The following is a 20,353-nucleotide window of genomic DNA, read 5'->3' as shown; positions in this document are numbered from 1 at the left end:
CATAGCTAATTTGACAGCGTGTTATGTTAATTCTTCATCATTTACTTAACCCATTCTGACCGGGCACCCATTTTGGTGTCGGCATCATGTCATGCTTTAGCTATTGAAAAATAGCAGATCTACAAGCTCATATCGCGCCACCGAGTGGCGCGATACGAGCTTGTAGGTCTGCTATTTTTGAATAATCGAACAACGACTGACATTTTTTTTAATCTGATCTCAGGTCAGAATGGGTTAATAATGAAACTGTCAGGATGTAATAGACATTTTTTCAATCTGATCTCAGGTCAGAATGTGTTAATGCATCTCCATGTACGGCTGTGCCATGCTACGGTGCTCGGTGCAGGGACTGTAGCATGGAAGGAAAACAAGGAAGTGACAGAGGATGAGAGGAGCTGGTTGCCTGCTGTTACAGGGAACGGACCAAACCATTTGAGGATTTACACGGGGGTGGACCCCCCCCCCCCCCCCAAAGAGGACGTATAGGGCCTTAGTCCTACTCCTCCTCCCAGCCAACACTCCTGGGATGAGTGTCTTTGCTTTTCCCCAGTGGGGAGTGTTGGCTGGGAGCCCCCCCATCCCCCACCCAATTGCGCCTATGAGATAATGTAATTTTCTGATGCAGTGAAATTGAAAGACCTACGGTATCTAAAGCAAGTTTCAGTTTCTGCAAGTTCATTTCACACCACTAACACGTCAGATGGGTGGGCCACAAACACTTTCAAGTGGACCCTGATGTAGAAATGGTTGAGAACTACTGATTTAAAGGTGTTGTAAGTGATATTTGTTGGTTGAAAACGTTTTTCTTTTTTCTTTTTTATGTTAAACCTCTATCATTTCTATACAGTAACGGGGTCTACCTGTCTCTCAAACTCTTTAATAAACGACAAATGTACGTATACAGGCACAGTAGATCACCAATTTCATCTAATCTGGAACTATATCAGTTTCAATGTTTTAGACATCCAATTACAAATTTGTCTGCTCATTATTTCCTCACTTTCAATTGAATGTGTTTATCCTGTATGAGTTCTCTCTGATGAAATCTCGACCAGAAAATGAATTTCTGTTTAAAATGCAGGAGAGACAGTACCCCTGTTAGCGAACGAACAGAACACTCTAAAGTCTACAGCAATGATTACTATGGGGAAATAGAGCAATTTGACATTCATTTTAACAAAACACATCACTTTACACCGTTGTGATCAGGCAAGTTGTCAAATATCCTGTATTTGTCCTGTATTTATTATAGCACAGTGTCTAGGATACTAGTGGGAGGGAGAGAGAGAAAGAGGGATTCTCAGGCCAGTGCCAGCATTCACGCCTGCTAGCTGCCAACTAAAGTACAAGCACATGCCTGTACTGTTGCCCACTATGCAGCCCTTTTTTTTTTTCTTTCTTTTTTTGAAAACAGGAGGGGGTCCTGAGTTGGTTGTTGATTGAGGGACAAATTCTGCTTTACTTTCATGACACACATTTCCGCAGACAGTGGGCAAGTTTACCCAGAGACCTGCCTCCCACAAGCTTCCTCCACCTCCCTTTTTTGAGGGGCCTATGCCCAGCTTTGTGTGTCTGTGTGTACCCCATGGTGATGATGTGATTGGCTGAGGGCTTAAAATCACACCCGTGTGAAGTGAGGGCCACTAATATATTAAAGTCTAACTCATGTTGATTAGGTGATATGACAATATGACGTAATGAGTTACAAAATGACGTAAGTTTTCCCTTCATTGTCAATGGCATGTATTAAACAAACATTGAACTATAGACAAACATTAAGGAGGGGCTAGCGCCCCTCAAAAATAAGCCCGAAAAGATATTTTAAAATATATTTTTTTGTGAACGGAAATTATTCATATTTCGCGAGGTGTAGTTCCAGACTCTATCATTCAATGACTGTGGAATAGTTGTCTGGCTGCGCAAGACTAAAAATACAGCAGATGGGGAGGATGTGGTAGCCACTAATAATGACATAGATCATCTGACAGATCCAAGACAGTTTCTATGGCAAACTACACAACTACACACTGCACAACTACACACAGCCTCAATATCAAAGTTATGTATTCTCTTGTTTTAATGAACCTGGCATGTTCACCTCACTCAAGGAACCCTGAGGGAACCACTGGGATAGGTGATTGATCTCAGCTTTGAATAATGTGATTTTGCCCAATGGATTCAGGTGGTGAAATAAAAATGCACACCCATAATACTCATAGTATAACTCTGTTTCTCCACCATCCGAGCTACTTCTCCACCCCAAAAGATGATAAAACTGCCCAACCTATGGATGAATGTGATTTGTGTTGAAAATCCAAATGGCTTGCTGGACTGCTTATGTTCAGACTTTATGAAACATTGATTTTCTCTACTCGATTTGTACAGCTTTTCTATTGTAACTCCCTTCTCAATGCTGAATTGGTCAATGGACTTGGTTATGAATGTATGATTTGTATGATGTAATGTTTCAGCAAGCTTAAGGTTTTAGTGACAAATTATTGTAATTTAATGTTCTACAATTCAGCAATTTACAGGACTAAGTTATAAAAAAGAGCCGGATTCTCAGTTGACTGAGAAAACCCCAAATCCAGTACAGTGATTTGTCGAAGAGGACAAAATGCTCTGTACTCTATGTAGTGGAGGATATTAAGTCAATATTTCATGAGAATCGTTCACTTTATGGTACAAGCACCAAAATTGGCACACGAGTGCTTCGGAACCTACTCTCTCAGAAAAGTACGTTGTCCACTTGAAAAAACAAAATGGACACCATTTTTCAAGATGGCCGCCAAATGAAAAAGGCCATTTGTGGCGGTTCTGGACAACCGTGGGTCCGACCGACTCGAGACCGGGCACTGCACTCCCTGTGGGTGTGTGGAACGTGTGTGTCGAATTTGAAGTCGGTGGGGCGAACGGTTCTCGAGTTATGTGGATTACAGACGTACACACACACAGAATTTGTGCAATTAGCAGATCATTGGAACGGTTGTTCGCTTGGTGATACAAGCGTGACATTTGCCGTGAACATTCCTTTGGTCAACTCTTTAACTTTTTAAACCGAGCCATCCAAAAATCCAATATGGCGGTGATATTTCAAGATGGCCACCAAAATTAGACTGGTTTTGCATTTCAGCATATATTTGGCTATACCTTTGTGATGTACTATACCATACTACTGTATAATACTGTACGGCACTGTAGGGCATCATACTGTACCATACTGTACTGTACTGTACAGTACAGTACAGTACAGTACAGTACCGTACCGTACTGTACCGTACTGTACCGTACTGCATGGTACCATACTGTACCGTACTGTACCATACTGTACCGTACTGTACCTTACTGTATGGTATCATACTGTACCGTACTGTACTGTACTGTACCATACTGTACCGTACTGTACCATACTGCATGGTACCATACTGTACCTTACTGTATGGTATCATATTGTACCATACTGTACTGTACTGTACTGTACCGTACTGCATGGTACCATACTGTACCGTACTGTACTGTACTGTACTGTACCATGCCGTACTGTACTGTACGGCATCATACTGTACTGTACCATACTTTATGGTATCATACTGTACCATGCCGTACCGCACGTTACTGTACCGTACTGTACTTTACCATACTGTACTGTAACATACTATAGTGTACTGTACAGTACCGTGTGTGTGTGTGTGTGTGTGTGTGTGTGTGTGTGTGCACGTGCAGGGAAAAGGGGAGGGGTCGGTTAATGTGGAAATTGTAATGTAATTTGCGTCAGTGAAATGTTGTGCAATAACAGTATGTCATACAAAAGCAATATTTGTACAGTAAATATGACATGGATGCAATGTAGTGCAGATGGATTTCTGTGGCATGCATCATTTTTTGTGCATAGAGAGATGTGTGCTAACTGAGTGATTTGGTAGGAGAAGTCGGACGGATAAACGGACATATTGCTTTGCATCCCCTATAGTAGTAGGATCTAGGATGAGCATCAAAACTATATATTTTAAATACTTTTCATTAGCACAATTTTACATTGCATAGGGCTGGACCACACATGGACCCCATTTGGTTTTGTTTTCTGCATCTTCCTCTGTGACCTGCCACCTTCATGTCATCTCTCACAGCATCCTTAAACCTCGTCTTTGGCCATCCTCTTACCTGGCAGCTACATCTTCAGCATCCTTCTCCCAATGTACCCTCATCCCTCCTTTTCACATGTCTAAACCATCTCAACCTCACCTCTCTTGCTTTATCCCCAAACCTTCTAACCTGGGCTGATCCTCTAATTCAGTCATTTCTGATAATGTCCTTCCTTTTCACTCCTAATGAGAACCATAGCATCCTTAATTCTGCCACCTCCAGCTGTGCCTCCTTTTCATCAGTGCCACCGTTTCCAACCGTACGGCATGGCTGGTCTCACTACCATCGTATACATCTTCCCTCTCACTGGTAGCCTTCTGTCACAAATAACTCCTGACACATACATAATATGTCCCATATTCTCAATACATTGGCTTCCCTTGCTAGAACATTTCCATCTCTATACTCACCTTAACCTGTTACACTACTGTCTACTGTCTGGTCAATTGGTACAAATAATTTTCTCCCTCCCTCACCATCTCTCTTTGCACTTACTGTACATCTCATATAGCCCTGACCACTTCTTAGCCCACACCACCTGACATCACATCTCTCTCTTCTTACCCATCATCTAAAAAAAACCCCCAATGGGCATTGCCCATTGACATAATCAAGTCTGTGTGTGTGTCTGTACATCTGTAATCCAAATAACCCGAGAACCGTTCGCCCCACCGACTTCAAATTTGACACACACGTTCCACACACCCACAGGGAGTGCAGTGCCCGGTCTCGAGTCGGTCGGACCCACGGTTGTCCAGAACCGCCACAAAAGGCCCTTTTCATTTGGCGGCCATCTTGAAAAATGGTGGCCATTTAGTTTTTTCAAGTGGACAACGTACTTTTCTGAGAGAGTAGGTTCTGAAGCACTTGTGTACCAAATTTGGTGCTTGTACCATAAAGTGAACGATCGTGTCATTAATATCCTCCACTAATGTATAGCCCTCCAGCAAGGGCAGAATCCATTTCCCGGCGGCAGGTCCGTGGGTGGGTCGGCCGGTCCGTGGATAGGTCGGCCGGTCCGTGGGTGGGTCGGCCGGTCCGTGGGTGGGTCGGCCGGTCCGTGGATAGGTCGGCTGGTCCGTTGGTGGGTCGGCCGGTCCGTGGATAGGTCGGCCGGTCCGTGGATAGGTCGGCCGGTCCGTGGATAGGTCGGCCGGTCCGTGGATAGGTCGGCCGGTCCGTGGATAGGTCGGCCGGTCGTTTGATATGTCGGCCGGTCCGTGGATAGGTCGGCAGGCCGGTCTTTTTCTTATTTTTTTTTTTTTTTCGGGGGACCCCCAAATGGTAACTCTGTCATTTCTCTACCGTTTTGGACGGGGGTGGGCTCGTTGGAATCGTGTCGCCCCCCTGGGGGCGTCTTTGGGGGTCTCAAGGTTCGGGGACCCCTAGGAACCCCCAAATGGTAACTCTGTCATTTATCTACCGTTTTGGACGGGGGTGGGCTCGTTGGAATCGTGTCGCCCCCCTGGGGGCGTCTTTGGGGGTCTCAAGGTTCGAGGCCCCCCAGGAACCCCCAAATGGTAACTATGTCATTCCTCTACCGTTTTGGACGGGGGTGAAAAGTGTGTGTTGAGAGCTATAGTAAGAAGAATATGCAGATCAATATAAATGGTTCTCTGTCTCCCTCCCATCAATAAAGATCTATCATGAAAATGTCAAGAGTTACCATGTGAGGGTCCCCGAACCTCCTAAACCCCGATAATGCGCCCAGAGAGGCAACACGATTCCAAACAACCCCTGTCCAAAACGGTTGAGAATTGATAGTTACCATGGGGGGTCCCTGGGGGTCCCCGAACCTTGAGACCCCCAAAGACGCCCCCAGGGGGGTGACACGATTCAAATGAGCCCACCCCCGTCCAAAACGGTAGAGAAATGACAGAGTTACCATTTGGGGGTTCCTGGGGGTCCCCGAACCTTGAGTCCCCCAAAGACGCCCCCAGGGGGGCGACACTATTCCAACGAGCCCATCCCCGTCCAAAACGGTAGAGAAATGACAGAGTTACCATTTGGGGGTTCCTGGGGGTCCCTGGGGGTCCCCGAACCTTGAGACCCCCAAAGACGCCCCCAGGGGGGCGACACGATTCCAACGAGCCCACCCACGTCCATCCGGCCGGCCGGCCTATAAAACGACCGGCCGACGGGACGGTGCGGACCGGCCGGGCCGTAGCCCGGAACAAATGGATTCTGCCCTCCCTCTAGCTGTGATTGTCCTTAAATATCGTATAATCGTGAGACATATCATTCGTAATGGGTTGTTAATGTATCTGAGGATCCAATCTAGACTAATGAGGTGCTAAAAGTCCTGGATGATTACCGCAGGTCATGATTGATGTGATGATGATGTGCGTGCGTGCGTGCGTGTGTGTGTGTCCTCACTCTGAGGAAAGCCCTGTGCAGAAACATGTACTGTCACATAAGTGTGTGTTTTTTATTCTTATGTGACCTAAATAGAGTGCATAAGTGGAAACGTGTTAATATCTAAGATATGTGTCAAATCTGTCCTATCTTTTAGAATAATGTGTACATAAATGTCTTTTATGTCACATTTTGGCATCACTGCCAACAATTTTGGCATCACTGCCAAATTTGGCCACTCTACAAGCTCACAATGCTACGTTGTGAGCTTGTAGATCAGCTTTTGCACTGCCCACAACACTCAAGTACGTTTGAGTACTGGTGCAGATTAGGATCATGGCGAGCCTGGCAGTGCATTGATTTTACGATAATACCTTTTCAGGATTCTAATTCAGAAATAGCTAAAGTATAGCTGATCGACAAGCTTGCGGATCTGCTACCTTTGATGCTTTTGTGTGACGCTGTAGTATGATCAAGTAACGATATATTTTAGCCCTTGTAGCATGGCTGAATATTGTAGGCTGAAAGCCTCCTCCAGTTGTACCACTGGAGGAGGCTTTCATGCTGTTGATATCCTAATAGAAATTCACATGAATGTCACATTTTGGCCATGTTGTACATCCTGAGATGAAGGCTTTGAACTTCAGTCACCATGAGGCTTAATTATGCTGTGAAGTTATACATATAATTACAGTAGAATCCCAGTATAATTATATGCATAATTATACCATATATATGCATAATTATATGCATAATTATACCATATGCAATCATACATATACTGGAGGAAGTAAGTACTGTACCTTTTTAAGTATTACTTTACTTGAGTATTTCCAATTCCCAATACTTTTACTTCTACTTCACTACATTTTGGATCCAAATATTATACTTCACTACAATTATTTGAAAACTTTAGTTACTTTGTATATTTGGATTATTATTTCAAAATATACATTAACCAACTTCAGCCCTGTATACATTTCAGTCATTTGAAAATAGACGATCTAGGCTGGATGTGTTGTGCTTTCAGAGATGCTATACATAATATCTGTGCCAATGACGAAGATTCTCATCATTTATTGACTACTATTGATTCAGAAAGATATCGCTGTACATAGTAGCTTCCTGCTAGCCATTGCTCCGCTGTGGTCCGTCAACAAAGTTTTTCTCGGAATTGAGTCTCTAATTGAGGTGATTGAATAGAAGTTCGATGTTAGGAGCTGAATAAAAAATCTGCGCTACCTCGCGGTTACAAGATTAACGCTTCTGATGAAAGTGAAAGCAACGGCCGGCAGATTAGCAATGGCCGATAACTACTTCCGGTTCACCGGGGTGAATTACTGGGTTTTCAAAATAAAAAGCCCTGTGCTTTCTGTTGGCAAGCAGAGCCACAGCGCCAGAGTCAATGGTGGCATCAAAATAGTTACACGAAACAGGACCATGTGCTATCGCAGGGTTTTTGGTGTGTGGGTCACAGAAGGCTGAGAAGGGGCATTGCGTGCCAAGTTACGATAGGGAGGAAAAAGATGACGTACGGTCAGACTGCCTTGAGGATAAGGGTGTTGAAAAAAGCAAGTTTGAATACATTCTGTTTGAACCCCCTGACTCATCCCCAGATAAAACCCAATCTTGGCAACCTGTCCACCCTGGTCAACTCCCATGTCAAAAGCACTGCAGTAAATGCACTAGCCAAAGGCAGTATTTTTTTGTCTACATTTGAACCGTCTCCAAAGTCAAGCAATTTCTCTCTGTGCGAGACCTTGAGAGTCATCCATGCTCTCATATCATCCTGCTTGTGGATTGTACACACTGGCATTATTTAGTTGGCCTTGTCCGCCTACAAATGGTCCAAATGCCACAGCCAGGCTCAGGCTCGACAGGTATTAGGAAGAGGAACCTCCCATTCATGTCCTGTCCTGGCCTCTCACCACCATCCGGGTTTACAGTCAATTTTAGCATCTTGAACCTAACCTAGCCATTAACAGCCTTTTCTCTGAGGACAGAATCCTGGTAACGTCTTAATGCAGAGATTGTCTATTTCCCCGGAAACTGCTTTTCGTCCAACCACAACACTCGTTTCATGCACAGAGAAATGTAAACAGATACAGTATATATATATATATATATATATATATGTATATGTAAAGCCTCAATGCAATGTCCTTGGGCAAGACATTGCCCCGTACATTGCCTCCAGTCAGTGAGCTTGCCACCATTGGTATGTGAATGTGAGAAGTGAGGATGCTGGCGTTGGCTGTTTGCCGCTTTACCTCCCACTGTTTGAATGAATGAACCATTGAAAAGCGCTTTGAGCACTTGGAAAAGCACTATAAAAATAGAATTCATTAGGTCTCCTTCCATTTAGACACTCAACTGGCTACAGTAGGTCTTAGGTCTTGCCCAGCATGACTTGAAACCCAGCATCCAGTGTGTGTGTGTGTGTGTGTGTGTGTGTGTGTGTGTGTGTGTGTGTGTGTGTGTGTGTGTGTGTGTGTGTGTGTGTGTGTGTGTGTGTGTGTGTGCGTGTGCGTGTGCGTGCGGTCAGGGTCTTAACGGTAGCTCTACAGGTTCTGTAGACGGCTATTTTGACACTGTTTTGTTTTGGGGCAGGATACAATACACTGTAACCTTGTGTTGTTGTTGTTTTTCTACATAGTGCAGGATGGTTGTTTCGGTGTATACTGTTGTACACTGTTGTTCTGTAATGACAGTGTTTTTTTCTTTCCTTTGTTTTGCTGTATACGACAGTACGGTCCTTACTCTGTTCCTGTAACTCTTAAATGCCGTGCTGCCTCTGGACGACTGACATTCCCCTGTAATGTTGATTTGGACAGCAGCACATTTTGATTTAGTTGTAGTCACAGTCTTTGGAAAATAAAATTCTATTTAGTTTTTAGTCATACATTATTTTAGTCATCTGAAATGTTTTAGTTTTAGTCTAATTTTAGTCGACTATACCATACTTAGTCTTAGTTTCAGTCTTCATATTTTGTCAGTGTAACAAAGGTAGTCGACGTAGTCATCAGTTTCAGACGACGAAATTCACACTGTCCCCCGTGGGATCAATAAAGCTTTCTGTCTGCCTGCCTGCCTGCCTGCCTGCCTGCCTGCCTGCCTGCCTGCCTGCCTGCCTGCCTGCCTGCCTGCCTGCCTGCCTGCCTGCCTGCCTGTCTGCCTGTCTGTCTGTCGTGAAGACAGGTCCATTTTCACTAAGAATAGAGGGTTTAAGTGGTTAATATTATCTTGATTGTTTGTAAAGCTCTTAATGGGCTGGCTGGCTGCCTGCCTCCTCTGCCTACATCAGCCTGACCTTTTAAACCCAACTCCTACCTCCCAGGGTCCCTCGGGGCAGTTGCCTTGCTGACTAGCTGTCTCACAAACTAAATGCATGTTCAGGGGTGAGCGCAACGTTGCTGTCAAAGCCCCCAGACTGTGGAGCACAGCACTGGCCTCCTAGCTGTCAGAGCTGCCCCTGCTCCGCTGAATCCTTTAAGTCCATGACTCAAGACTCTCTGGTTTTCACTAAAGCATTTGAATCCACCGGCTGACGTGGCTGATATTTATCATGGGTTGTTGTTTTTTTATTGTGTTTATGTGTGTTCTTACAGATTGTTTGTTTGTGCCTTTGAGCTGTAGGTCTTGTTGTCGATGGTTTCTGTGTCTGCTACTGTACATATCTTGGCCTAAACAGCACATTTTGTAAATACATTTGAATTGACGGAAGAAGGAAAGAAAGAAAGAAAGAAAGCTCATGAAAAACAAGCCCATAGTACATACCACATATTTTACGACAACCTTCAATGCATTAATGGGTATAAATGTCTCTAAGTCTAGATCTTTTCCTAGCTTTCTCCAGTGCCCAAGCTGTAAACACTCTGGCCTGCAGAGTGTTGTTATTATTTTCACTATAGGGGATAAGACTGATGGACTTAAAGTGATAGGAATTTAACAGTTGACCTCAGGTCAGCCGCCTGCCTCCATCTTTCTATATGGACGCTGTCAGAGTACAGTGTCAATTAGTCAGTCACACTCAGTATTTGCTACAGTCATGCAGTCATTCAAGTCCCTGACATTTTTATGCATCTAAGTATTGGTCCTTCAGAAACAATTTTGTGTTCTTTATTCAACTTCAGCTTTATTTCTCAACTGTTGGGTTGTTTGTGTCTGTTGAGAGACATTCTCTCAGGGTGACTTATAAAGAAAAGCCTCAACTGGCACTGCAGTTAACATACCCACAATGCATTGCTGAGTTTAGGTGAACATGAGGACCTGCGGGCGCTTGCAATGTCAGTGAATTGCATATGAACTCCCACATTCAGAGCTCATAGAATTAGGATACTGGTTCAAGAACCAAGGCCAAAACAAAGCATACATTCAGTTACAGGACCCAATCCATGGGCGGTTTAGGCCTCACTCACACCTTTCGATCTAGCATACAACATTGATGCATGCTAGATGTAGTATGAGACTTGTTTACTGATGCAAGCTCCCAATGCATTTCCAATGGAAGTCACATGGTTTGACACATTTTTGTTATACGGCTTTTCGGCTGTGTTTCGACTGCCCCCCCTCCCCCTCATACAACACAAATGTTGTGTCAAACCATGTGACTCCCATTGGAAATGAATTGCGAGCTTGCATCAGTCAATAAGTCTCATGCATCAGCTAGCTATAAATCAATCTGTTGTGAAGGTGTGAGTCAGGCCTTAGTGAGCGGTCCCAACAGGCCCAGGGGTCAGCAGCACGTACAGTAGGCGCCGTTTCAGAAAACCGTAGGGGGTGGCAAGAATAGGTCACCATTTAACCCATTCTGAACGGGCACCCATTTTGGTGTCAGCATCATGTTATGCTTTAGCTATTGAAAAATAGCAGATCTACAAGCTCGTATCGCGCCACCGAGTGGCGCGATACGAGCTTGTAGGTCTGCTATTTTTGAAAAATCGAAGAACGACTGACATTTTTTTAATCTGATCTCAGGTCAGAATGGGTTAATAATGAAACTGTCAGGATGTAATAGACATTTTTTTAATCTGATCTCAGGTCAGAATGGGTTAACCACATCAACGCTATGGTTGAGTGGAGTCCCTCAGGGCGCTGTACTAGTGTATTTTCCGGTTTCCGTTATTGTGTCGAAAGCTAGATAATCGCTGAACATAGCCGATCAGTCGTTGCTGTGAGCTTGTTGATCTGCTACTTTCTGAGAAAGCTTTCCCCACAATACAGATGAAATAACATCATTTGAGGTTAAACGTAGCCCCAGGCGTGTCATCATCCCCTGAGACCCCTAACAAATGACGCCTCTGGGTCAGGAGGTCCAACGCCAGAGCTGAACTTGTTGTTGTAAACTCTTATGACTGTTTATGTTCAATTACAGAGCCCTACTGAAAAACTGAAATAATAGGCTAAATATTCACTTTGAAGCTGTCACAAAAATAAGAAACCAGCCTGTGTTTATCCCCTCATTCTTTTTTCTTCTCTTTGTGCCGAGCGCACACCATGCAATATGGGCCATCCATCCACCTCTGAAATGATCAAAACAAGGAAATCCCATTACAATCTGTCTACGGGGCCTCTCAGAGAAACAGACTAGGTTGTGTTTTATGTGACTGATACTTGAAGTGTACAAGGACCCATTTTATTACCAAAAGTTAAATTAAGTTTTTTTCAATACACCTGCTATCATTCAACGTGATTGTCATGAATGGATATTAGGACCATGTTGATGAGACGTTCTTTGCCTTAGCACTGTGGAAAGAATGGTTCAAATATAGCCTACGGCTTGTTCACTAGATCTGCTATTTTAGGTGCATGACACTGTAGCGCATCAAAGTATAAATCAGGCTTAATCCGCCTGTGCCCGTCTGCCCGAAGCCCAACACTCTCCCCAAAGCCCACAGCTCTTACCCTTTACCTAAAGTTAGAATTATAGCCGTTACTCTAGTCTACACCACTCTCATATGCCCTTAAACATAATCCACACATACTGTATATTTTCATCCCATGCTTTCCAACTGATATTAACTCCTTCAGTGCCACCTGGTGGTCACCAGTTTAGGCTCTGAGTGCCAATTCTCCCATTATAAAAAAGAGAGGACGTTTAAAAAAAATAAAAAATTGTACAAAAAGAAAATTGTAAAAAAGAAAAAAAAGAAATTACGTCTTGTCGGCCTTGGCACCCATTGCAAAGCCGTCCATAAGACGGGATTACGGTTTTGGCACAGTGCGGACAGTCATGCATGAAGGAAGCATGAGTTCAAGTCCGTTGCTCTCCCCAGGTTGGCGGAGGGTGTGTAGAGCCCCAGGATCACATTAGATAATTGACACAGGGGTGGAAAAATGGGATAAGAATTAAATAAAAAAGTTTAATGTCGGCCGCTCCCGGCACCAATACATGCCACATGTTGTGACGTCAGGGCTCTGAGCTGTGTCTGAGGGTGATAGGCGCACAGATCGGTGAACCAACAGCAGCCCACGCATGTTTTCTGCAGAAAATGTAATCTGCCCCTCTAGACCAGAATTCACACTGGCTGGGGCAGGCTAGGGAAGAGAACGGAACTGTTTTCACGACTTCCTCTTTGGCCTAATTTCCTAGAGCGAATGCTTGTCTCTTGGCAAAAATGCACCCTCATGGTTTCAATAAGAGCTACGTATGGCAGTGTGACGCTGCGTCTAAAAGCTCAATGTTCCATTGCAGATCTGGGCGCCTTCAGTGGGAAGACCAGAGGAGGCGTCTCCGCACGCGAAGGTCAAGGTGTCGTGCTCATGTGTACCCCTCCCCCACATTCACCAGGTAAGAATGCAGTATGCACCCTTCCACTCCCAAGCCGTGTGTGTGTGTGTGTGTGTGTGTGTGTGTGTGTGTGTGTGTGTGTGTGTGTGTGTGTGTGTGTGTGTGTGTGTGTGTGTGTGTGTGTGTGTGTGTGTGTGTGTGTGTGTGTGTGTGTGTGTGTGTGTGTGTGTGTGTGTGTGTGTGTGTGTGTGTGTGTGTGTGTGACGCAACATCGCCATCATCTCCTCGGTTCACATGGATCATTAGAAATGAAAAGAGATCTTACAAAAAGGCAATTATATCGGCCGGATGGCACGGCAGAACGTGCTGTTCTAATGGCACGTCTCGAATCTCGCCATCGGAGTCCTCTAATGTAAGCTCTTCATGCGCTGCCATGAATCATGGTGATTTTGTGTTTGCATCAGCTGTTTTGCTATATGAGCACGGAACACACACCCACGTGAAGTTTCTGATCCTGGGTTGTTCTTCTGTGATGTGATTGTATGAGGAACATCGGTGTGTGTGTGTGTGTGTGTGTGTGTGTGTGTGTGGGAGGGGGGGGGTTGCAGAAATGGACACACGATAAAGCATCCCATGATTGGTAAATTAAAGTGCACTTCCAGATGGCTCACAGTTAAGGTTCTCCATAAATCTCAAGAACAGGTGTTTGTCTTTTCCTCGAGGTGCATATGATTTATTTATGCCCGTGCTTACCAAAAAAAGTTTATACTGCCTACGCAGGCAGATTGTTAAAGCAAAGCAAGCCAAAGTGTGGTTCTCCTTTGGAGTTACACCCACGGTGATTGACAGAAAAGTGAGTGAGCAACGTGAGCACTGACGCTGAGGCTTGAGAGGTTGTGAAACGAGATCAGCAGAATGTCAATAGTGATCTTCTATCATTTAAGGAGTCAGGTTGCTCTGAGCAGTAAATATAATGCAGGCTTTCATAAAGGGCATAATGACATGGCTCATATCCTCTAGGTCGGGTTGATCGATACAGAATACATTGTTTAAAATGTACGCTTGAAGGTCAGGGAAAACAGGAACTGGAACTGAATAAAAACACTGTGGATATTGTTATTAATCAGCGTGGCTGATAGCTATTCAGGAGGTAGAACAGTTGTCTGTGAACAGATAGGTTCGCCCGTTCGATGGCTTTGCTGGCTTTGTGTCGCAGTGTCCTTGAGCAAGACACCGAACCCTGTGTAATTGATGAGCAGGTCGCAAAGCTGCCACAGAAAGGCAAATGTATTGTCATCCAACAACCAGGATTTGCATGGATGTAGTTGGATGGATGGGCTGAATTATGTGAAAATGATCTCTGAACATTATGTTGTCTTGGGTGGAAGAGGTTTGCAGTCCAAAAATGTGAGCCCTGGGCCCTAGCCACGTTGTCATTAGCATATAACATAGAGGCCTTAGTCAATCCTGCATTTCAACAATACATCCGACTATAATAAGGACACATAATAATGTGGCCTCACAGAAGCTACAGTAGCTCACTCAATAGACCACATTAATTGTGCAAATAAGTCATGTCAAGGCAAGTCACATACATTTTTATAGCCTTTATTCACTGTTATAATCAGTGGCATAAGGCAGTTATTTTGTCAGGAGGAAACACGTGCACACGCAGTCACGCACGCACACCATTAGACACAAAGGTGAAACAGAAAGCTTTCAGCACCATGGACAGCACTCTGACATGCAGTAACATAAACCAACAGAACTAATGAGATACAGAGCTAACAAATGCATACACCTTGATAAGTATGCATCTCCGGTCTAATGACAGCGACTGAACGTGTGGTTTTGAGATGACAACTGCTTAGCATTGCTATTATTGTTTAGACACAACAGAAACCAAACATTACATATTTCAGTAGCGATAGATCACAGTAAACATCTTAACCCATTCTGAACGGGCACCCATTTTGGTGTCAGCATCATGTTATGCTTTAGATATTGAAAAATAGCAGATCTACAAGCTCATATCGCGCCACCGAGTGGCGCGATACGAGCTTGTAGGTCTGCTATTTAAAAAAAATCGAAGAGCAACTGACATTTCTAGAATCTGATCTCAGGTCAGAATGGGTTCGTCAGACCAGTGTGTGTCCAGTGGAAACCTCGTATGAATCTGATCTCAGGTCAGAATGGGTTAATATAAGCATTCTCCCTCCATACTGGGAGAAAAAAACAGCATCTGAAAGTTTGATGGGATGCATTTTTACACGTGAGGCTCTGACCAGGTTTACATTGCGGCAGTGACAGTGGTGTAGCCAAGTAACCGAGTACATTTACTTAAGTACCGTATAGTACTGCATAGTGAGTACTTTTACTTTTCATACTTTAAGTACATTTTTATGTCAATACTTTTGTACTCAAGTAGAGTAGTTCTATATTGCAGTATTGGTACCTTTACTAGAGTAAAAAAATGTGAGTACTTTTCCACCACTGATGAGCGGTGGGGACCATGTGGTGGCAGCCGGTGTGCACATACTGGTTCTATTAGGGCTCTATAGGGCTCTATTACTGGTTCTTTTCAGTCTGACGTCGTCTGATAAGGGCTCTATTACTGGTTCTTTTCAGTGTGACGTCGTCTGATAAGGGCTCTATTACTGGTTCTTATCAGTGTGATGTCGTCTGATAAGGGCTCTATTACTGGTTCTTATCAGTGTGATGTTGTCTGATAAGAGCTCTATTACTGGTTCTTATCAGTGTGATGTCGTCTGATAAGGGCTCTATTACTGGTTCTTATCAGTGTGATGTCGTCTGATAAGAGCTCTATTACTGGTTCTTATCAGTGTGATGTCGTCTGATAAGGGCTCTATTACTGGTTCTTATCAGTGTGATGTCGTCTGATAAGGGCTCTATTACTGGTTCTTATCAGTGTGACGTCGTCTGATAAGAGCTCTATTACTGGTTCTTATCAGTGTGATGTCGTCTGATAAGGGCTCTATTACTGGTTCTTATCAGTGTGATGTCGTCTGATAAGAGCTCTATTACTGGTTCTTATCAGTGTGATGAGTCTGATAAGAGCTCTATTACTGGTTCTTATCAGTGTGACGTCGTCTGATAAGGGCTCTATTACTGGTTCTTATCAGTGTGACGTCGTCTGATAAGAGCTCTATTACTGGTTAATATCAGTGTGACGTCGTCTGATAAGAGCTCTATTACTGGTTCTTATCAGTGTGATGTCGTCTGATAAGAGCTCTATTACTGGTTCTCATCAGTGTGATGTCGTCTGATAAGAGCTCTATTACTGGTTCTTATCAGTGTGACGTCGTCTGATAAGGGCTCTATTACTGGTTCTTATCAGTGTGACGTCGTCTGATAAGAGCTCTATTACTGGTTCTTATCAGTGTGATGTCGTCTGATAAGAGCTCTATTACTGGTTCTTATCAGTGTGACGTCGTCTGATAAGAGCTCTATTACTGGTTCTTATCAGTGTGATGTCGTCTGATAAGGGCTCTATTACTGGTTCTTATCAGTGTGACGTCGTCTGATAAGAGCTCTATTACTGGTTCTTATTAGTGTGACGTCGTCTGATAAGAGCTCTATTACTGGTTCTTATCAGTGTGACGTCGTCTGATAAGAGCTCTATTACTGGTTCTTATCAGTGTGACGTCGTCTGATAAGAGCTCTATTACTGGTTCTTATCAGTGTGACGTCGTCTGATAAGGGCTCTATTACTGGTTCTTATCAGTGTGACGTCGTCTGATAAGGGCTCTATTACTGGTTCTTATCAGTGTGACGTCGTCTGATAAGAGCTCTATTACTGGTTCTTATCAGTGTGACGTCGTCTGATAAGAGCTCTATTACTGGTTCTTATCAGTGTGATGTCGTCGGTTAAGAGCTCTATTACTGGTTCTTATCAGTGTGATGTCGTCTGATAAGAGCTCTATTACTGGTTCTTATCAGTGTGATGTCGTCTGATAAGAGCTCTATTACTGGTTCTTATCAGTGTGACGTCGTCGGTTAAGAGCTCTATTACTGGTTCTTATCAGTGTGACGTCGTCGGTTAAGAGCTCTATTACTGGTTCTTATTAGTGTGACGTCGTCTGATAAGAGCTCTATTACTGGTTCTTATCAGTGTGATGTCGTCGGTTAAGAGCTCTATTACTGGTTCTTATCAGTGTGATGAGTCTGATAAGAGCTCTATTACTGGTTCTTATCAGTGTGATGTCATCTGATAAGGGCTCTATTACTGGTTCTTATCAGTGTGAGGTCGTCTGATAAGCAGTGTTGGGGAAGTTACTTTTAAAAAGTAAGGAATTATAGTTATCGTTACTTATCTAAAAAAGTAATTTGTTACTTTACTTTACATTAAATTATGAAAGTAACTACTTTACTTTACTTTACTTAAAAAATATATATATATAAAAAACGGCCGAAACCGAATATAGGAACTTTTGTTTTGAAGCTAGATCTATAAAGAATAGGGTTGGGAGACTTGGGACTTTATTAAAAAACATCTAATTAATTGGAGGCTTTGTGATGATTTCATCTCAATTAATCACATTTTAATCGCATATCAATAGGCCTATTTGACCTGAGCAGTGAGCTTTTTTTCTACATAAGCATAGGCAATAAAACAAGTAGAAATAATAATAGTGATAATATTATTTATATAAAGCTTCTCTGAGTACTAAAGACACTTTTCAAGGAGAACATGAGAAAACAAATAAAAACAACTTCATTAGAGAAAAACTGTGGAATGAGAGAGCAATATTCCAGAGGTGGTGGCCTATACTCTAAGGTGGTGGCATGTCTCTTTTTGTCTGTTTTGGGAAGTGCATCGTTTTGACAGGTCTGCCTGAAACCTGCCTGAAACCCTGACCATTAAACACGGGCAGACGCAACGATACAGTCTGCCCGTGTAAACGCAGCAGCGAGTGTGACTGTGAGGGGTTGGGGAAGGGGATGGAAAGTACATAGTGAAACTAACGTTAGCTCCCATGCTAGCTAGTAGCTTCCCTCGTCAACACTGCAGAACACCACCACAGATCGGATGGAAGCTGCAGCTGCTGATATTACGTTGCTTGTGCCCGTGGATGGGAAATAAGATTTAAAAGGCTATGGAAGCGTGGATGAAAGGCACAGATGTGTGCAATAAATTTGTGTCGGATCTGCCTGTGCATTCCGTCTGCTGCAGTGCGCGTGTGTTCTGTCAACTTCTGTGTTGTGAGTCTGTCACTGCAGGCTGCTGAATGCATAGTTAAAGAGCGTCAAAAGCATGCGCCCTTCCTGCGCTGGAAGTAGCAGATCTACAAGTTATCTACCCGTCGCAATGCCCAGCGTGGTGGGCTTGTACATCTGTGTTTAGTTGAATTATATCGATTCACAACTTTATTTGCCCCCGGCCCCTTCACTTCAGCAGCACAGAGACGCTTGTATGATAGACTCACGGAGCTGCATGGCAAGACTTTTTTCACTGATCACATAAGTTGACATAACGCGGGTAACGCTCACACAATAACTATAAGGCCGTTATGGAATGGGGAATGTAAAGCGTTAGGTTACAAGTTACTGCAAATAGTAATTACGTTATGTAACGTAACGCGATGTAAGGGCGTTAGTCACAACACTGCTGATAAGAGCTCTATTACTGGTTCTTATCAGTGTGATGTCGTCTGTTAAGAGCTCTATTACTGGTTCTTATCAGTGTGACGTCGTCTGATAAGAGCTCTATTACTGGTTCTTATCAGTGTGACGTCGTCTGATAAGAGCTCTATTACTGGTTCTTATCAGTGTGATGTCGTCTGATAAGAGCTCTATTACTGGTTCTTTATCAGTGTGATGTCGTCTGATAAGAGCTCTATTACTGTTCTTATCAGTGTGATGTCGTCTGATAAGAGCTCTATACTGGTTCTTATCAGTGTGACGTCGTCTGATAAGAGCTCTATTACTGGTTCTTATCAGTGTGATGTCGTCTGATAAGAGCTCTTTACTGGTTCTTATCAGTGTGATGTCGTCCATAAGGGTTCTTTGTGCTAATCAGTACATCTCTATAGTCATGTGATCAAGGCGGATCTGTCCGATTTCATATATTCCATCCTGATTGGTGAATTTCGAACATTGCCGACCCACAAAACCGTACCTCACCTGGCAGAGACCTGTCTCCCGACAAGCACTTTTTGAGTGGTGCAACACTCCTACAACCAGCTTGCAATGTCCTCGTACCTGTTTGTGTGTGTGTCTGTGTGAGCACGAGTATGACTTAATATTAGCAGTATGGGGCGCCAGAAACAGTGAGAGGGTAGTGACTCTAATGAGAGAGAGAGAGAGAGAGAGAGAGAGAGAGAGAGAGAGAGAGAGAGAGAGAGAGAGAGAGAGAGAGAGAGAGAGAGAGAGAGAGATGAGAGAGAGAGAGAGAGAGAGAGAGAGAGAGAGAGAGAGAGAGAGAGAGAGAGAGAGAGAGAGAGAGAGAGAGAGAGAGATGAGAGAGAGAGAGAGAGAGAGAGAGAGAGAGAGAGAGAGAGAGAGAAGAGAGAGAGAGAGAGAGAGAGAGAGAGAGAGAGAGGAATTGCACCACTCAGTCACACACGTGTGATTTTTCTAGTTACTTGCGCAAGCAGAGCGCGCAAGTAATAAATTCGCCCTGTCATCGTTCATCGCGATTACAGTCACATGTAAGGGTGATATATTTTTCATAATCTATCTGATTAACCCCTTAACTCTGTAATTTACTAGTATACTTAGTATTAATAAAAGTCATAGCATATAAATGGGTTATACCATTCTTGCCCTCTGGGATGGTTGTTTTTCTAATGAAGTACTGTATGTTGCATGGTCTTCTATTCTGTTCAAACTTGAATTAAGGCTAATTTCTATCTTCAAGATTGCTCTCTGATGAAAATGAAAAATTGACACCCGAAACGAGGGACGAAAAGAGTGTTCTGCCCAATTAGAAGCTGCAATCCATGCCTTATTAGAGCCTGGGAGCGTGTTACCAGTTAAATTCACACTCTGCAGCTAGGGCGTGTCGCATGACGTTAAGGTGGAATGTGTTGTGTAGGATGATTTCAAACACATTAGCACACCACTTAAAAGCAACATAGATTACATAATTAACCTAATTCGCTG

At 43.6% G+C, this 20,353-nt stretch overlaps 1 protein-coding gene across 1 annotated transcript in view; it reads left to right on the top strand.

The window, feature by feature from the left end:
* The window catches only part of cntn5 (contactin 5), a 278,248-nt gene that overhangs the window by 137,276 nt on the left and 120,619 nt on the right, over positions 1–20,353 (top strand). Inside the window, exon 6 of the mRNA XM_083773470.1 lies at positions 13,193–13,288. Coding sequence (XP_083629596.1) covers positions 13,193–13,288 — 96 coding nt within the window. The remainder of the gene's footprint in view (positions 1–13,192; positions 13,289–20,353) is intronic.

The sequence above is a fragment of the Protomyctophum parallelum genome, assembly GCF_964188405.1.
Source record: "Protomyctophum parallelum genome assembly, chromosome: 9".
NCBI classification, from domain to species: Eukaryota; Metazoa; Chordata; class Actinopteri; order Myctophiformes; family Myctophidae; genus Protomyctophum; species Protomyctophum parallelum.
The sequence above is the reverse complement of the archived record's forward strand: the minus strand, read 5'-3'. Positions and strand labels throughout refer to the sequence as shown.